Source organism: Nipponia nippon, unplaced genomic scaffold (assembly GCF_047370975.1).
Source record: "Nipponia nippon isolate SJK-2023a ecotype South Korea unplaced genomic scaffold, ASM4737097v1 scaffold_3, whole genome shotgun sequence".
NCBI classification, from domain to species: domain Eukaryota; kingdom Metazoa; phylum Chordata; class Aves; order Pelecaniformes; family Threskiornithidae; genus Nipponia; species Nipponia nippon.
In genome coordinates, this window is record NW_028262347.1 from 110,989,556 (window position 1) to 111,010,341 (window position 20,786).

A 20,786-nucleotide genomic window follows, 5' to 3' on the forward strand; every position below is an offset into this window, starting at 1 on the left:
AGAACAGAAATGTAACAAAAAGCACCACTAGCAGTCATTCGCGACAGCTTCTTAAATCTCTCGTTAACGAGTTTGGCAAAACCTCTTCCCAATTACATTAAATGTGAATTGGAAAAAAAATAATTACATCAGCAAACAGATTACTGTATAAGTTAATATGCACATGCTCTAATTCCATAACAAGTGTTACGAGCATTATAAATTATCTTACAGCTTTTTCGTCACATGGTAGCTAAAGAACAGTTCATGTACATGCTTTCTTCTCCACTATACAATCCTCTAATTAAAAAAAACAACAAAAAAAACCAAACCAGAAGCAAAACTGATTCTCTCCCTCTTTCAGGAAAAAGCTTCACAATGAGAACATTTTAACATTTATAAACATATATGCAAAAGACACTCGTGAAATACATTCATCATAAAAATTAGCTAGAAACAAATGCCTATCAGCTAGCTGTACAGGTCCTCCCTTCAAGAAAGACACCATACAACCTCTCACTGCAGTTTTGTAACTCAAGTGTGGCGACAACTTTTCCGCAAGTGCAATAAGTGTCCAGACACCCAAGCTGCATATTGTTGGACACATAAAATTAACCTTTTTACAAAAGGCTTCATAAACATAAGTTCAAAGAATAAAGGGATACCTACAATTCTGTACTAGCTAGCAAAAGGCCTTTTTTTTTTTTTTTTTTTTTAAGACACCTTTTCCACTTGAGGACGGCCGGCCTACTTTGTATTTGATAGAATGATTTCAGACACTAACACATTTCTAAAGAAGGGTAAAGGGGCTAATTTTAATCCTATCAGTAAGATATATTTAACATAACCTCTATTCAACAGTTTCAGAAAAAAAAAAAACAAAACACATTCACATACTATAATCACTCACAGAAATTGCTTGTTAAAAACATTCTCATGGAAAGCAAGGTTTTCAAATTAAAACAAGCTCTGCAACACTGTTACAAGTTATTCAATCTGTGCTCTGCAGAACAAGTCTATTTTTAAGGTAGAAGAGAGACATTTCTTCCAAACGCATAAACCTGGAAGTTTTGTACAGTTCATGGGTACCATTTTTACAGCCTTTGCAGAGCGATTTCTCACAGACTTTTAAAAGATACTGTTTTCACACTACGACCAGAAAGAAAATAAATCAGTCCTTCAGTCAGACCGCACACTGATCTTCAGAAAGGAGACAACATTATGGTTTTCATGACCACATGAGCTTCTTATCAGCAAGCGTACAGTCTATTTTGGCAGACTGTTTCTTGCAGCTCCCAGCAGGAACATCACACTTGTCCCCAGAGTTTGGAGCACGTCCATCCCCTTTGCCCTTCTCCAGAAAAATCACTCATGTCTATGGGCCTACGTTCTTTCAAAAAGTCTCTTCTCTCCCAGCCACACCTAGCTAGTCATTATTTTACTGTAAAAACATCTACCGCTTTTCCACTTTGCGTTTTATGTAAAAGTCCAAACTTCTAATTGTCTGGTTTTGCAACAAGAATGTCATTAATGGATTGCTGTAGGATGCAAGACACTGATAAGAGTCCTACCTTGTTCACTAGGTTCTGACTGAGACTTTCTGACAGTAAGGTCCAGAGGTGAGTCTTGGTCAGCCATGAGAAGTTTGCTGAGCACAGGGTTCTGAGCAGTTGCAGCCGTGGGAGAGGAGGCGACCAGAGATGCTTTCAGCAGGCTTTGGTTCTTTGTGCTATTGGGCTGGCTGGAGTCCTGAGTAGAGCTATTTTTTGAGGTATATTCAGCAGCAAACTGTCGGATCATTCGCTGCATGATCTCACGGGCCACTAGGGGAATATTGGGGTCAGAGACCCTAGGACTGTCTGTAAATATTAGAGATTTTTTTTAAGGAAGCACTTTAAGTAAAACAGCTTTTATATTAAGTCATTGTTTATTTTTTAAAAAAAATCTAGGGAAAAAAAATGAAAGCCAAAGATAAAATAGTTTTTGTAGAAAATGTACTATAGTTTTAGAATACCTGAACAAGAACCATTGCTGATTCTGGTATAACCTTCCCAAAAGAACAGTTTCCTAAGAGAAATATGCAATCTCATCTTTTGTTTTCAAATATAGATACGTTTGACCAGACCTTTAAGAGGTGTGGAAATGGAAAGGAGAGCTAGACTCATGAAGAAAATTAACACATAATGAAGCTCATTCCAGAAAAAACTGAAGGGGTTATTCAGTGGAAGAACTGAGTAACTTACCTGCAGCTACAGAAGGGGAGAAGGGGGAATAGAGTTGCAGCAGTCCCCTACAAATTTACTGGGAAATAAAGCCCTGTAGTTCTGATTCTTCAAAATAATACATATGAAGTTCAAACGTTCAAGTGTGTTCCATCCCATTCTATCTATTCCTTCTGACATTTCTATCATTATAATCAATGCAGCACCAGGTATTACCCAAAGAGCTTTCACGTATACAAAATACCAAAATGTGTCACATCAAAAGTAATTCTATTTCTAGAAGAGCTGCTAAATCGATTAGTAAGAAATGTAAAATGGAACAGGTAGGCATTCCAATTTATTTATATGAAATAGTCCATAAATACAAAAGGTATTTGGGGATGTGGGCAACTCAAAAGTATATTGGCAAAAATCACTGTTTTAGACCAGTAGTAATTTGCGATGTCAAAGCAAATCTGTAACTCCTTGTGTTCTCTGGCCAAATCAGGTTAAAAAACAAACAAACAAACCAAACCCAAAACAACAACAAAAAAAACAAACAAAAAACCCCACAACAACTCCAGAAATGGCTCAAAAGGTTTGATTTTTCTGTTTCTGAAGAAACATTCAGAGAAAATTGTGCAGTAGAAGACCAAACAAATCTTTAAAAGCAGCTCTCAAAACGGAGCAATAGTAAAGTGCTTTCTCTTTACAAAAAATTGCCCAGGTTGAAAGGTAATCTATTGAGATTGAACTGTTGGAAACATTAGCAAAATCTTCTGTGGGACATTTCAGCATTAGATTTGCCTTTTACCACCATTTTTGACAAAAATGCATCAATCCGACAAACCAGCTTTAGACTATCTGTAAAGGATGACTGACATGAAGGTTTAAGCACGTAGCTGCCCACAAACCAAAGAGCAGCAGTAAGCAGCTACTGTGTTTCTTGATGAAAAGCCATATTGAGCTTTAAATACTTAATTAAGCCCAAATTCCTTCCTGTTAAGTACAGTTTTCTAAATATAAGACCTTATACAGTCAACACATGTATTCTCATAGGGGTACAGTAGCTGTAAACTTCTGAGCCACTCATGTAAATACTTAATAATTTTCTTGTAAAACCTACAGGATGTTTGATTGTTGCTAAGGACGAGACACTGAAATTTTAAGAAATCATGAAGAGGTGAGCCAAACTTAAATTTAGATACATTTATAGTCTCACTTTCTTCCCAAATGGTCCACAAGGACACAAGCCTGGAGAAGCGTGGAGGTTTTTTTCTGCTATGGTGGCATTTCTTCCATTTTCTAAGCTCTCTACTATAACCTGCTGAAGGACATGCGAAAGGCTCTAGGAAAGCCCAGAGGGACACAAACCAATGGCACGATCACACGGATGCCAACTATTTGGCACGTGCTTGTAGTGTACACAAGTGGGGCTGGCAGGAACGCAGAGCTCTATGGCGCCTGTGTTTTCTGAAGATGACTCAGGCCTTCACTGTGCACCCATGCTCATATGTACAATTCAGTAATGTTTAGAACTGAACATATTTCCAAATTCAGGGAGAAAATACTATATATGCCTACCGCCATGTATCTTTGTAATCTGCATCTTCAAAGAATCAGCACAGCGTGACTACTGAGAGCCTTCTAGTGCTGCTCAAGACAAACTCTCTAATTCAGGGCACGAAACCCAATTTTCAACCAGAAGGGTAGTTACCTAGGACATTAAAGGCTTCTTGCTTAATATAAAGCCTGAAAGCTAAGGATTAAAGCTGTTCAAAAGTGAGTGCAAAATATTTGCTCATGCCTCTGCAGCATCACTTGAAATCAACCAGATGTTTATTTTGACTCCAAGTGTCTACGTTTTTTGGAAAAAAAAAAAACTAAAATTAACTAAAACAAAGATTCTCAGAGAAGAAAAATACAGAAAATATTTATCAGCTATAAATAGTCTAAAGCAGTACCTCCGAGCTTTAAAACCTTAACAGCTTTTGTGTATTTTATTTACAATGAAATCTTAGAAGGGCAGTATCAAACAAAAAAGGTATGATTTCATTAAACCATCAAAAGAAGGTCCTATCCTGCCACAAGGTAGAGGTAATGGACAACTAGGTACTACCACTCTGCTTTCACTGGGAAGTATGAATATTTGAAAGAAGCATTACTGAGTCAAGAGTGTCATGGGCACAAAGCAGAGAGAAAGTACGTAAGATTAATGGACAGTAAACGTGTTCAGAAAGTTTGCAGATCTTGAGAATTACCTATGTACGTTAAGTGCGTGAGTGCATGTCCTTGACATGCAACAGGTGTCTGTTCGCAGAACATCTGCATTTTCTCTGATCTGCCTGGGCTACAAAACACCAGTCTCAAATGTTACTGGCAGTGAGGACGGAAAGGAAAAAAGAACTAAGCGCTGGCATGAAACCAGGAGAGCCCAGCATCTCTGAGCAGCGTAGGAGCGTCGGAGTTCTGCCATTCTTTGTGTCCTCTTTGGTATGACAGTGCCTGGGGATCTTATGGCAGTGGCATGAGTTAGAATAACCTTTCAAGCAATCTAAATACAGCCAAGCTTGACAACGATGCATTAAGGATTCAGAACTGACTTCCTGCCAGGCTTCTTCCCCTCCATTATTACTCTTGCACCAAGCACAGCTTTGCCAGAGGAAGGAAAGCAAGAGTATATTAAAAAAAGTTCCCAAAGATTCCTAGACATCTGAAGTGATTTCATTATCTTCATTCTGTGTATCTGACCATGGACGGAGTGTTAAACCCCTCATTAGCACACTGCAATATCTGCTGATAATTTTCTGACAATTAGGGAAGCATGCATTTCTAATAGTGCATGCACACAGGTCATACATAAAAATTTAAGCTCAATGTTAAAGGGATGAAGTCTTTAATAAACAATTTGGAAATGATGGAACTGCATTTTTTTTTTTCCTCTCAGCAGAAAAGTAATATGGAAAAAAGTATCTTTTCCTCTAGATTTTTGTTTTCTTAAATTCAGAAGGGATTTAAGAGAGAGATGGGATAAATTTAAAAGCAAAAGGAAACATTAACCTTAAAAGAAAAAAAAAAAAAAACAAACAAACAGAACAAACAACCCACCACTGAAAAGGAAGACTTGGAATAAAAGCATTATCTGAACTATCAGTAGTAATGGAATAACTGTCCTTCCTACCATCCTACATGCTTCTACACTTTATGCAATACATCATAATGTATAGTTTGTATTTATTCATTTGAGTCATAAAAGAAAGGCTAAGATACTGTTATCTACTTAAAACACCTTTAAATATTTTGGTCACTGGGAGGAAGGGCTGAGGACCAGCTACAGCAATTTCTAATTTGTTGAACTGAAGCCTCGCATTGTCCCCCAGCAGACAGGTTGGAATTACTGATTTGGCAGATTTTCTCACACATGGGTTAGACTGATAAGTACAACGTACTTTCATTCAGGATGCATTTGGAAGCAACCTCTGGATTCCCATTTCTCAGATTGGTAGGAAACAGTGAAATGAGTTTTGTGCCTTCCTAAGAGCACATTTAACTGACATAACTCTCCAGAAGAGATTTAGAGGATTTTCTAGCATTGAGCTGCTGTTATTGTTCTCAGCATATTCTACAGTACTGATTTTCCAATTCTTTTGCTGATCACGTTTTGAATTCACCATATATCCCCCTTAGCACTATTCCAACAATATTTTATACTGTGGAATGCTGGGGGTGGGGTGGGTAATCACTACAGACCATAGTGAGAAGACTGCTGACCTTTAAGAAAAACTGCATTAGTATACATCCCATTAAAATAAATTAAAAAAAAGTTACCCACCTACTACCACCACCGCCACTTGCCCCTTCTTCCAAACAGCCCACTCACCTAAACATTGGTTTCAGGGGAGCAGTTCTGCTGGGTAAGAACTGAGTCATTCCTCCAAAAGCGCAAAACACCAGTGTTCTCATGGAGACATTTGGTTTAGGGTTAAATATGTTATACTCTTCCTCTATCCCAAGCCCACACTGTTGTATTGCTACATTATTTGAGAGTCAATTTTTACTCTTGATAAATATAGATAGATAGAGAGAGATATATATAAAGAGAACTGAAAAATACTGAACATACAATGACAACTTGAACGTCAGATCTTTGATACCTGCGTTGCATGCAAAAAGACCAGCGAGAGACACCATTTTTCCCCCCCATTAAAACCAACCTTTTCTGCAAAAGACTGCATTGAGGAACTCTTCCGCTTGCCTTTCAAAACGAATGATTTTTGCTTGCTCTTGTCTAAGCAGAGCTTCTTGTCCAGCTTCCGAGGCTGGCTCATCCAGACTGACTAAGTGCTCCTGCAAAGATATTAAATATTTGTAAGATCTTCCTGACTCCAAAATGAATAAAGTTCCTTAGGCATTAAATATTTTCTAAATTCAAAGCTTTGTTAGGTACTCAGCACAGAGTTGAATCTATTGAAATCACAACTTGATTTTTGACTGATCCAGAACATTGTACTTTGTATCGTTTTCTTGTTGTAAACGCAGAAGCAGCCTATAAGATTTGATAACATTATAGGAAATAAGAGCCCACTATAAAGAAGAAGATTTAGATATTTTACAACATTTGGCTGCAAATCTCCTACCTAGCGCTTGTTCTTTGGCTATTACTTTTAGTTCCAGGACATAACTGTTGAAGGCAAAACACAGAAAGTTCTCCTTGCTCCACACAACATTCATGCAAACTGAGCAAGAAATGACCAAGCATTAGCAGAAACAGGTCCTTTTGTGAAAAGGCTCAGTAGTAGCTACTTTTAAGTGAAATAAACTTAAGTTAGCTGCTTACAGCACCCGCAATGAATTAAAATTCATTCTCTCTCTTACAACTGGAAGCAACTGAGTTACCTCAAGAATATTTCAAAACAAGTGTTTTAACTACGATAATTAAATTGTGTGAGATGCCAGGACAAATTACTAATTTTAAATAGAACTCAAGAAACTAGAAGACAATGGTTACAAAAATAGGAAATCTAAAGACTTGGATTCCCCTGCCCCAGATACACACCCCTTTTCTCATTTCTTTCCGTTTAATGCCTTGCTCCTGATGAGGAGAACAATCTCTTTCCTGGCCCTCTCCCTCCACTTTCATTTTAAGCTATATTAAAGTTACCTGTATTTACCTACTGCAGGAATGCATACACAACCACTCTTTGGGTTTAGGGAGTGTTTTGTTTTGTTAACCTTTACAAAGTATCGGTTACCATAATATCTAGGTTACATCTGTTTTTTTGGCCTCTACTGTACAAGTTGATTTCAGGTTCATATCCTCACGGGACTAGAAGGGAAAGAAAGAACTGGCAATTCATTTAGAATTCAAAATAAATGAAAAGAAGTCATTCTTAAGTTTGTGCCGTCCCAACTTCAGGAGGTCTAACGAAGCAAGGTTACATAACCAGCCCATAGTAAATTAACAAACACGGCAGTCACATGAACTACGTGCAAAGGGTAATAATATGAAACACTGTGGACTCTGGCCTGAACAGCATGGGCTCTCACCTCAGATTTGTAATTCGACAGCTTCCAAGAGTTCTCCATCAAAAGTAAAGGGAGATATTATCTCAGACAGGGTATAGAGACAAAGCAGTATTTTATGCTAAATAAAAAGATGAGGAGCATGCGATGACAGAGGTGAGAGGTGAGCAAAACAACTTGTTTGCTGTGAAGGGAAGAGCCTGCAGAAGCAAAGACCTCACAGAGTGACTGGCGCTTTTTTGCATACCAGAGAGATTCCAGGCTTGCTCTCAAACCTGCTGGCTCTCCTAGGAAAGATTAGCGCTCTTGAGATGGTCTTAAAAAATACAAATTTGAATTGATGGGTTAACTATAATAAAAGTGTTCATCTCTGTGCCAGGTACTCCTGGACCAGTAAGCAGCAGTAGTGCTCCTGTGGTTCACTGCCATTTTATGAACACGCTGAAAACGCAGTTGTGCTTCTCTGATACTTAAAATATGTGAAATATCTGTACAGGATTTCACAATAAAAATATTTGTGGAGAATAAGCCCAATATTTTTTTCTAAGAGTTACTCTTCAAGTGAGACTTCACAGAACATACTTGCATCCTCTTTTTGAAACCGTGCTTCTGCATCTGACAAAGTTTAATGCAGGATCTGTCCCAGTTATTGACAGCCATTCTGAGTCAAGCTCCGTTATCTTTTAGGCATTATCAGGATAATTGTCAACTCACCTTATCAGTTTGTGTAAGAAGCAGACATTTGTGCAAATTAACTAATAACAGAAATAATCTAGGCGTACAGAAGTGTTGGAACAATCGCTGGAATATCTAAGCATTTACAGACAAACTGCCTTAAGTTTTACTTTAAAAGGAATCTCTGCAAACTGATGCGCAGAGATTTGGCTAGATAAGATCCATTAATTAGCATCCTCTAGCTAGAGTCCCACAAACCATTGCAAAAACAACTTTCTTTTAATTCAAAGGACAAACAGAGAATTCAGAATTGAAGGAAACATTACCCCTTCAACCTGATCTGATACTCTGCCCTTTGACAGACTATAGCTCTGGAAGAAGCCTAAAATAGCATTTCAAATCCTCCTAGTACTTTCTGCAACTAAGACAATACATAGTAAGTACTAGCCTAGCAACTCGAGTGGAAACCGAGTTCAGTGACAGCATGCCTCACCATAAACAAGGGTACTTTACATTACTTATATAAAGGTAACATATAGAAAGCATAATTTAATCTACCTAGGCTACCTAAAGCTGTGCATTTTCTACATAGAGAAGGAGTGAAGAAAAAGGATCAGCCAGAAAAAAAATTGTATGTGGCTTACACTGGTGAATGGCTGAATAAAGGATCATTTGATCTGCATTCAGGAGAAGAGGGGAATAGCAAGGCAATGGCAGCGCTTAGTTCTTACCCCTCACTAAGGAGCATGCATCTTGTTACATGTATGGTTTTTATCAATGCCCATGCTAAGACATCAAAATGTAAAGAAATAAAGTTATACAAGAGTCAGATTTAACTTTGTGTGTAGAAAAAAAATCTCCAGGTATTTTCTGGCATCTGCAGTGCATCACTAACTACATGAGACAAAATATACTGGAGAGATTTCTGTTTATTGCAATTTTTTTTATTATTTTCTTATCAATTGTGTCACAATTATTCCAGCAGTCTTCACAGCTGGTTCACCCCTCGAAGGAAACCTCTGAGTTTCCACAATAATTATTTGATTGTGATTGCTATTCAAACTCAACTTCCAAAAGTGTTGTGTGTTTTTTGTTTTGTTTCGGGGGGGTGTGTTTGGTTAGTTGGTTTGGTTTTGTGGTTTTGGTTTGGTTCCCCCCACCCCCACCCCCTCATTTTCCACCATTTCTTCCCAATAACCAATATTTGGATCCATTATCTTCAGTCTTACCCTCTCACTCTACAGTCCCGAATCACATCAAAGTTTTCAGTACCAACATGCAGGTAGTAGGAAGAACAAAAACCTATTAATATTTAGAGAGCATTGTCACTGGTTACAAATACCCCGGAAAAACCCCAACCAGTTACTTTTACATATTATTTATAACACAGCATTCATTCTATTCTCTTTGTGCTTCTCTTCAGGTGGGAACCGTGCCCCAGAGCATCCCTGGAATCCCATCAGTGAACATGCCATACCACTATATTGAACAATAATGCTTCAGGAAAAGATACTTGGAGTGGTTTGCACATGCTCCCAAGGGGCTAAAGCTCTTTTTGCATGTTAAAATATAGAGCACAACTGTGTAATTAAGTTAAAGAGCCTTAGAAATACAGCGCTCAGGTTTTCGAAATGCAAGGTCAATGCATGACCGTGAGAGACCACCTAATCCTGGACAGCCTGGCCTTGTCAGGACTAGCACTGGATCCTCATCAAGACCCTCCTTGTAGGAAATGTTGATACAGCCATTCCAAATGCTAAACTGCTGGCATGAAGAGAAAGGTATGATGCAGGCTGGTTATGTATAGATACGGCAACAGCAGCTCCATGTTTAAGCCACAGGCCACACGCAGATGGAGCGGGATGCGCCCACAAGCTAGAACAGTGTGAGATAATTCCTATCCATCTTCGTGGAGAAATCGGAGAGGGGCTTCCCACAGCCCACCTGTGGCTGACTGGCCAACCCATGGACCCTAGGGATACAAGCCAGCCTCCCACCCCACCCCAAGGCAAGATCAGGAACAGCAAGAAAGGAATGTTTCAGCATCCCCAGGTTGTCTTCTCCAACACTTTATTTTTTCTTAAGACTGTACAGCCTATTTAACTCCTAGCCAGTGCAAAGGAGAATAATCTACTATTTCCTGTAGACAAGCCTTAAGGGCATAAGAGATTGTCTTCTTCCTTCTAGACCAAGTCATTCTTATTGCTTTCATATCAAGGCTATTCAGTTTGTTTAAGTCTCTCTTAAAATGCTAAACCCAGCTGAGGCTTCATCAACATTTAGGTAAGACAAGAAATTTCCTCTCCAGGTATTAAGACAAACGCCTCTCTTGATGTAGCCCCAAAAATAGTTTACAACTTTTACAATGCTATCACTTCTCAGACATCTGTAACTCGTGACTTGACAAAATATGTCTGTTCTGTTTCTCAATTTTATCGAGATCATTTTCAATTCTGAGTGTGCCCTTTAAAGCATCTAGAACTGCTTGCTTCCCAGCTTGGGATCAACTAAAAATTCAGATAGTTTAATTAGTTCTAAGATGTCTCTCACTTACTGAACACACATACTTTTGTTGTGAGAAACAGCATTATTTCCTTATTAAGATGACTGATACCAGATTTATCGAATTCAAAACAAGTTTAGCTTGACTGATCCATAGCTATTGAATATAATTTATTACCTATAGTAGGGGGAAAGAAAAAAAAAAAAAAAATCAGTGGAAATACAGTATGCTTACATTCACATTTATGCACAAGCAAAACTGTAACCCCGCATTACTACTAAACACAGCTGGAGATTATCACAAACAGCTTCTTCAAGTTTTAGCCTCCATATCAAATTATTTTAAAACCACCCAATACAAAATTGACAGTCTAAATGCTTGTGTTTTTTAAAGTGATGAAATCCATTAAAAATGTTTTAGAGCATCTTCCAGCACACTTAGCATCTCTGTACACAGTTTAAACACATTCCGAAGCCATCAAAAATCATAAGAGCTCCGCAACTTTAACTCATTTTCAGGTATCTCCTTTGCCATCTTCAATTATTCTACAAGTTAACACTTTAAATGATAGCGGTGGCTTCTCTTCAGAAATATTCAGACACTTACCACAGTTTACTTCTTATTGTTTACGTTCCTCCATAGCGAAAGGACACCAGACTCAGAGGCTGTTTTTATGACCAAGATATCAAGTAATGGCACAGCATGATATTACCTTTTAGATGTTTGTGTAAAGCAATTACTTACAAGCTTTAAAAAAAAAATATCCAAATCATATCAGAGTAACTCTCAATTTTGAAATTACTCCTCTACGTGCTGCACCCTACCACACTTCTTCACAGCTGAAAGATTCGTTAGAGGTCCTTACACTGAAGCCCAGGTATTTTATGGTACTTCAAAGACCAGACTGAACCTTCTGCCATCAACAGCATGAAACTCCACAATATGCTCCCAGAAGTCATTTTCTCTCTTGCTATTTTTGTAGCTTAAATATATCTACAAAATAGTTAATGTGCTTAAGAGTATTATCCTTCTTGTTCTGCTCTCACCAACTAATGAGATTAGTCATGTCCCCCCCCCTTTTTTTTTAATACATATGAATTGCTTTATGTAGCTTTAGACAATAGTGTTTTCTTTTCCAAATGAATATACTCAACTGAAACCTCTTTAAGGATTCTTTTTCAAATTTCCCCTCTTATTACTGTTGCCTTCTTCTGACCTTATCTATCTGCATCTTCTTTAAAAAAAATAAATGTTAAACTAGGCTTAAGCTCCAACTATGAGCAAACGACAGTACAGACTACCTCATTTAACACAAACATTCTACATGGAGCCACAGATCTCTTCTGTAATGATAGCTCTGACAGTTTATTTAACAAGCCACACTGAAAAATTAAGAAACATAACTAAAAAGAGATAAGTCAAGTACACTTAAAGTTCGATTTGTCTGAATTAACGGGTCTTCTCTGTATCACAACCTTTTAGAAGGAAAAGCTTCCTTAAAAAAAAAAAAAAACAACAAACAAAAAAACCAAAACAAACCAAAAACCAGCCATCTTGCTAACTATACTATCTTAAATCTTCCCTGAGAAGAATAAAGCCCACAAGGAATTGAGAATTACCACGTTTGCAGATTATCCAAATGAGAACTCACTGGGTTTGGTCCCACAGAACCCGATCTACTTCTTCTCACTATGAGTGGGCAGCTAGAGCTGCTAACTTTTGTCTTTTTTGTCTTTCATGTCCATCAGTGTACCCATGCATTTCCCCACACAGGCACCTGTGTTAATAACCTGGTAGCAGCTCCTTAGGTTATTATTATTATTAGTTATTCTCTCTGATCATATGATACTGAAACAATTGTGTACTCTTAATTATATGATGGAAGAAAAAAATTCCAATTTCTAAAAGCTTTACATTATTGCACATAACCCTTTGGATTTGGGCAAAAATGCCTGGGAAGATTTTACCTCCCTACTTTGTCTGTATTTTATTATCTCTTTCAAATTAAGACACTTAAGTCCATTTCTCTATCAAAAACTGTCTTGTATTTTGACTGCTAAAAAATCCATGCATTTGCTCAGTATTTGCAATTAGAACTACTGCTACAAATAAATTAATCTTTTCAGAATACTTCAGCAGATGGTTCTCCATCCTTTGAAGAATGCATGTAATTGAATCTGATTGCTTGTAAGAGCAAGAACCAACATCACTGAAACGGGTGGGAGAGCAAGCGTAGTTTTTTCCCCCTTAAACAGCTCTGCCAATAAACTAATTTTGCCCTCCAATTCTCATCCTGCAGTCCAGAACTCAATTCTCCTTAAGCACAACTACTGGTCTCCTAAGTTACAGGTAATTCTCAAGGGCAAATGAAATCCAGAAAAAAACCCTGAAGATTTTTATTGCTTTGAACTTGTCAGACGAGGTACCTACATGTGACTCAAAGGTGAAAATCAAGTACACTAATTAATTATTCCACTAATACAAAAGGGGGTACTGGTAGAGATGTACCCACTGGAAAAAAGGGCCAGCCACAGGCACACACTGTTGTAGTATGTGGTTTGTGGCTATCTTGCTCCCGGCTACATCATCAATGACACACCTTTTAATTCTGTAACTCACCAGTATACAAGCACAAACCCAAATCATCCCATCCTCCCTAGTTCTCTTCCTAAAAAGGTACAAGGATGCACATCAACAATAAAAAAAAGCAGAATGGAAGATGTGGCACAGAAAGCACAATTGCTACCACTTTTATATACAGGAACAGACAAGTTTTAGCAGTTACAGAAGACTGAGCCTGCAAGTCCCTAAAAAGAAGGGGAGTTAAAGATATCACTACAGATGCTGAATGGAAGAGATTTCAAATAAACTAGTACCATTTCTAATTTAGAAGACTGCCCATCATTTGGCTAAATACCAAATGAAGTTACAAACTTTTTTGTAACAATTGAGTCTCTGATGTTTTAATTCAAATTATGATGTTGTTAAATCCATACTATTTGAAGGCTCCCATAAGACATTCATACTTAACACTGTACTGCAAGCTAATGACATCAGCAATGGCCAGCAGTGCAGCAATTTGGCATACCCACAGAGGAAAGAAAGCACTCCCGCCCTGCCATCTCTCTCAGCTGACATACAACTCACTAGGTCTAAAAGGAGCCATATTTTTCCCTCAAAAACAAAAACCCAACAAAATCCCAAAAAACCCAAACCCACCAGAACTGATATAGAGGCTAAGGGGCAGGGGAGAAAAAAAACCAAACAAAATCCAAGCACAAACACCTAAAAAAAAAATCCTACATACTCCAAACAATCCCCATGCCAAGCATGGGGAGAATCACCAGGATGAACAGAGAAGTCACAAGTCTGATTTGACTGGACTGGGTCACGCTCCTTCCCCACTCCCCCAAACAGCCAGTGCTCCCTGGCCATGCAGCAAACAAGCATGTGTATAATGCTGTCTTTGCTGTTCCTGTTTATCGATCGGCTGTAAGAAAAATGGTTTAAACAGGTATTTTTGGCTACTGAAATGTCAAGTGACAGAAGTCGCTTGGGTTTTATTTATAAAAATTATTCTCCCCAAGCCCATAGTGGCTGACTGACACTACCACAGCCTTTCTTAACTCACATTTCTCTCCAGCCTGCTCAGAACTTATAACCTCTTTCCCCTTCACTTAGTGCCTTTGCTGAGCGGTGCTGCACGCCCCTGCAGCGTTCTGCGTCAATCTATACAGAGTCCTGACATCTCCTTCGACCCCTGATGCCGAAACACCACAGAACACACCAGATGTGACCACATCTGCATCTTTTCTTTCACCCATTTAAAAGCCACCACACAGTACAATGTGAGGAACCTTAAGATAAATTATAACTACCACTAGCATAAGGAATACATCGCCAGTTTTTCAGTGATACTCACAATTATGGGCTACACTTTACTATGTGAAACTAGAAAGAAAAGCCTAGCAAAGTACACAAAAATATAAATAGTGATATCTCAGCTTCTGACTAAAGGTTGTGTAGAAGCTTGGAAAGGACAAGACAACCACGCCTAATCAGCACACTATACGGTGGACATTTGTGTTCTTAGTTTTTGTCTTCACCTAACAATCACCGATTTTCAGGAGCTGTATTTTAGTTATTGTGGACCTATGAGGACAATTGGAGATGTAAACAGTCTTTTTGAAGATCTACCCATACACTGTTAGATCCTCCCAGGCTACGACCAGTCTCCGATCGCGCCACGAAATTAATTTCTGAATCAATTCAATGGCTTAACTAGAACTGTGCTAAACACTGAATTTTGTCTTTTTATGAGATGACATAAGTCAAAGAAGACAGAACTCCTTACAGCACAAGCATGCATACAGCTTACCTGCTGTCAGTCTCAAGGAAAGAAAGTATTATGCCTTACATCTGTTCTAAATACAAGTGTTCCTAACCCTCCTCCCCATGCCTTAACGCAAACTGTAATACAAAAACAAGCATGAACTGGCAATATAGCAAGTATCAGTGTAAACAAGGCACTTTCTTCATGAACAAGCCATGCAGCCATACGTGTTAGCTACTGCAGAGGGAAGGGTGCTTTTGTTTCATTTCTAAGTTGATAGAGAGCCACTCGGCATGTTATTTTACATTGTGCAGGAAGAAGTAGTAGTAAAGAGTTCCAGCAAATGAAGTTTTGCCAAGACAGATGAGCCTTCCTTCCTATGCTGTAGAACAATCATTATTTCAACACATGGGCTGCGCAACAATCACGTATAGCATGGTAGCCTTTGTTTCATATATAGCTAGAATCTCATTAAGAAAACAAACTGCAAGTTTATTATGTTGGCAAAGCTGACTTGTCCACTTTTAGGCTCTGACTTGGTTATAAACAAGCACAGTACAAAATCTACCATACATATGAGCCCTTTAATAAAAGGATATGGCCCACAGGGAAAGAGATTCCAAGATACAGAACAAGACTCTAGGTTGTTAAAATGGACCACATTTCCATACTAAAGATAAGCCCAGCATCTGACTGTAGTAAACATGCACAAGCCAAACTCTGACTCCCTTGGGAAGGGTTACATGATCCCAACAAGATCCCTTACAAAGAACTCAAAAAAACCCAAAACAAACAAAAAACACCAAAGAGAAAGAGCCACTATACAGAAAAAAACCAAAAAAATCTGCATCACATACTACAAAGAAAAAGTTGCAGAGAAGAAGCAAGTCTCTTCATTAACTTGTATTATTTTAATTCAGAAAGCCTTTTTCCGAAGGAGGGGAAAGGGGTAGGAGGTTGCAGATTTTCTATGTTCAGTTAACTAGGAGCAGCAAACTCCCTCCCTTTGTCCCTCCCCTACAACTACTAGCTTCACACATCTGCATTGTTACCTTCACTTTTTCTCTTCTCAGGCAGCAGAAAAGACAATTTTCATCAAAAGACCAATCAGAAACACCTTCAGGCTCACAGTCTGTAAATCAGAGGAATAGCAAATTACTTCATATTCATAAACCGCGACACAACTGGAGCCAAAAGAGAAATGCCGAATTAAATACCTGTTTCACAACATTCTTGCCTGCATTCTGAGGATGCAGGTTTCATTTCGGCCATTTTTCTAAATCCCCAGATTACCAAACTGTATACATTTTATCTATGCACAACAAATCTGTTTTTCCGAGCACTGCCAAACACACTCCCAGCTACATAAAGATGAACGCACACTCATTAGTAATTTTAGCCAATATGAAACTAACTGTGAGCACTGCCTGGGGGAGGGGGAAAAAAAGCACAAATCACCACGGTAACACACATTTTCTAGAGGCAGAGCTGGGGCTGCTTCTGTCATTAGAAATGCAGAACAAGATACAAAAATAGAGATTGAATACCTTTAAACAAACTGAGATCTTTTAATAATCCAGGTCCAAACAGGCCTTCTAGAATACTTTCAAACCCTAAAAGCAAATAAAAGAATTGTTAGCTTTCTAGATTAAGTACGTCACTACAAGAATACTCACAATAGCAGTTCTATATTTATCTGTTCCAAGAACAGAGCTCAACGTGTTTTCTCTAAGTATTACAAGATGCATGGGTCAATTGTGATGACTGAACTACTGACAAATCATAGCACAATCTAGAGTCCACCGACTCCTGTACTTGTGTAAATAGCTAGGTTAAAAACAAAGAACGTTACGACATTGAAATAAGCCATTTTGAAAAGAAAATAGGGAAGTTGTAGGTTCTACAACTTGACCAGGTAATTTCTGTACAAAAAAAATCCTCTTGCTTAAGCCTCCGTACTGAAATAAGGGACATTTTCCCAATTAAAAAAAAAAAATACATTCTTCCATCTGAGTGGCATTCAGTAACTTTTCTGAATTTCAACAAACGTTACAACTGGTGGTTCCTGAAGCGTTACGGGTTTGAAGAAAGAAAATTCAAAGGAAAGGGATTCAGCAGTGCCATGCCACTAAGGAACAAAATTCCAATCACAGATCCGCATCTAAGATACACAGTCCGATTTACTTCAGTGCCATGATTTATGCCTCACTTAAATCTAACCAATTTTAGTTTATTCCAAAAGAGGAAAAACCTTTACCAAAATTACTGCCATTATTTGGAAATGTTAAATCAATATTACACTAAACCCCTGCTGGCAGCAAAATCTACAGAGCTATTAACTACCCAATACTGTGAGAAGACAGGTTAGCAGAGTGAATATGAAAAGTACAAAGACTACTTTAAGGGGGACAGACAAATTCCACCTGCTTATAAAAATGTATTCCCAATATGACCATAAAACTCAAGACTACAACTTACTGTATTCCCCCCCTCCCCCCTTAATACTTTTGCTTTGTAGGTTTAATAACGGCTTGCATATAGCTAGGGGCGGCTTCTCCTACTTGCCTGAATCTTTGAGAGGCAGAAAAAGAAATGGAAAAAAAAAAAATTTAAGACACAAAAATACTTCTTTAAATTTAGAGAAACTTGCATGGGTGAATCGGGGACAGATAAACTACCTGAAATAGCCGTTTTAAGAAACCAGTCGAAATCTAAATGATCACAAGCTATGAAGGAAATCAGTTATTACATTGCAGAAGAGCAGTAATTCTAAAATAACTCTGACTTTCTACACATCTAATACCAAAGTTATCTTTCAGACAGCAGTCTTCAAAAAGGAAAGGACAAGCAGCGTTACACCCTCTGGTTGTCAGCAAGAGTGCCAGTGCACTCACGTCTTCAGGAGTCAGATGCAAGATCCGACAGAATTTGCAGCCTGCAATATAACTTAGGTGGCCAAAGCGTTGCCAGGGTACACCACCAGCCTGTCAGAGGCTGACACAAAGTCTAATCTCAGAAAGGACTGAGTGGAGAACAAAAGAAAAACAAAAAAAAGGTGGAAGAGTGATGGTGAAATAACAGTCAAGAGTAAAGAGAAATAGGGGAGAGATCAGAAAACAAGGTGGAAGAGGAAAAACTGGAAAAAACATCCCATTGAACAGCACCTTGTCAGGCAGAGAAGTAGCACTGCCTCCAAAAAAAGCCAATTCAGGCTTCAGGAAGTGGCAGGAACAGTGGGAAAGGGCCGACCAACCTGACCTAGAAGAAAAATAGGAGAATCAGGGTATTGACCCACAGGTTTATAATGCTGACTCTTTTATGGGTAGTGACTCCTCAGAATTTGTATCTGAAATGAAACCTTAAGGAAAACAGCTAACCAACCTCATTCTTTATCTTTTTGTTTAAAAAATTCATATATATATATAAAAATAAATACCAGAAGAGCTCAGAAATTTTACTTAAACTCACCACTCTTAAAATAGTAACTGCCAATGACTCATGCCCCACAGTTTGCCATGCATGCAATTGCACACTGAAGTCCCTGCCAAGTTTTACAGCTTGGATATTGTACAATCATAGTTTGCTAGCCCACTGTTCTCAGTGATGCTAATGCCACTCGGTTTTTATTAATATTAAATATTGGATTTAGCAGTTGCATAGCAACAGCAGAACATCTTATGTGCAATGCTTGACATTAAAAAAGGCAAATAAGGGAAGTATGAATGTATTCAAAAATTATACTGAAGACTGGCAAAACTGCCATGAAGCTGAGCCCTATTCCCCCCCAAATGCAAAGTGCAATGCAGTAAAGACAGCATAAGCCCTGCGATGTAGTATTCAGTCATTCAGGACTCCAAAAGAGCAACTGTGTACAGTTAATTATGCATAATACATTGAAAACAAAATCTTGAAAAAGGAGCTGCCTACTTTTTATAGTATTTTTTTCTCTCCATTGTCACTGCTCTTAGAAGCTTGAAAAGAACATTTCTTTTCCCACCGATTGTCCTTTTCCATTTGGCAGATGATATTTTCCTGCATTTCAAATGGAACAGAAATTAACATGGCCGCCTCTGCTAAATTCCAGTTTCTATATTTTCATCATCTATATTTCAGTGTCTGACAGTTCACAGCAGCTGAAGAGCAGGGCCAGTGGAAAAGTTGAAGGAATAACAGAATTAGAAGAAAGGAAAAGGGATGAAGATCCCAATGTTTGAGCGCTTTCTCTTAGATATGTTCCTCACAATTAAAGCAGCCATACATTTAACACTTATAATGGTACTGGTGACCTATACAAGGAAAAACATCTTTTGGGTGTTAGTGTAAGAATTTAGAAAAAAGGTTATTATTTTTTTTAAAAAAATACAACATTTACAAAGTGTAAAACATCTTCTCTATCTCAGAAGGCTCTCCAGCAAGTGAAGAATTAGCAAAAAAAAAAAAAAAAAAATCCCCAAATGAACAAATAAAACCCTTAGTACTGAAGCAAGGGTGGAATAACTTTTTAAATGCAGAGGTTGTTACACACTTATTACTATTTCACAATTGTTAGCTCTAAAAGTAAAGCAATATTTAAGAAACATTATGCTCTAAAATGTCCTCTGACAAAAATCAGAATATGGATGTGCCCTAAGAGTAGCAAGCACAGAAATTAAAAACAAAACAAAACAAACAAACAAAAAAAGAGTTTAGTATGCAGTTTTCAGCATGGTCAAATTTCACTAGTTTTGTCTCTGCACCTAAACAGTTTTATTTTCATCTTTTCCGGCATTTCCATCCTCCCTTCTGTAACCAAGTATTTGAAGTCATCAGTTTCAACTGTAATTATAGTTTGTTGGTTAACAGTTTAAGACAAGAGTTTAACACAACAGTTTAATTTCAAGCTGGGGGGGGGGGAATCCAGTTAGTCACATCATCTTTTGCCTTAAAACTGAGAGCACTTGTAGTGATTAAGTAGCTACCAGGCTCCTTGAGATAACACTATTAGAGAGGTTGATAGTCCAAGAGAGGACTTTACTGGCTGATCTCTTGCAATGGGGATCAGCCATTCTCCCCTTTAAAAAACAGGAATGCAAGATCTTCAGAAGGAGACGGGGGATGCACTTCTGGACTGCCATTGACACAAAGCCTAGCATTTCAAACAAAGCTTTTTTCCCCTGCAACAACACAGTTCAAACATACCCTTTAATACTCACTACATAAAATTCAGCCCTACACACGTATCTAGTCAAAGCAGTAAAGCTTGTATCACTGACTAGAAGTCGGATAATTTTGAGGGTCGTAAAGAAAAGAAAGGCTACAATCTGTCTTTGCTATTACATAAATCGTTAAAGAACTCCAAAAAATCAACATAGCAAGGTCCCCGAAGGGGAAAAATAAAAACCAATATACATAGTTATCAACTCTTCAGCTCTAATCTGTGAATATCAATTTAATCTGTGAATACCAGTTTGTAAGCTAGTTCTCAATAGACTAAATAAGTACTAGCCAGGGCAGTAGTTCAGTATAGTAGATATTGTAGACCAATTGCAATAGAAAATAAGACAACTGATTCATCAGCATTTATTTATAATAA

General features: G+C 38.1%; 1 protein-coding gene across 7 annotated transcripts in view; it reads right to left on the reverse strand.

The window, feature by feature from the left end:
* The window catches only part of LCOR (ligand dependent nuclear receptor corepressor), an 88,750-nt gene that overhangs the window by 40,356 nt on the left and 27,608 nt on the right, over positions 1 to 20,786 (reverse strand). For 3 of the 7 annotated variants that reach the window (XM_087764891.1, XM_087764897.1, XM_087764899.1), the window contains exons 2-5: positions 16,762 to 16,827; positions 16,267 to 16,346; positions 6,395 to 6,527; positions 1,551 to 1,838 (exon numbers count right to left, since the gene is read on the reverse strand). The exons of 1 other annotated variant lie outside the window; for it this stretch is intronic. In XM_087764891.1, coding sequence (XP_087621017.1) covers positions 1,551 to 1,838; positions 6,395 to 6,527; positions 16,267 to 16,346; positions 16,762 to 16,827 — 567 coding nt within the window. The remainder of the gene's footprint in view (positions 1 to 1,550; positions 1,839 to 6,394; positions 6,528 to 16,266; positions 16,347 to 16,761; positions 16,828 to 20,786) is intronic. 3 more of the 7 variants (XM_087764892.1, XM_087764894.1, XM_087764893.1) reach the window with 2 other exon arrangements.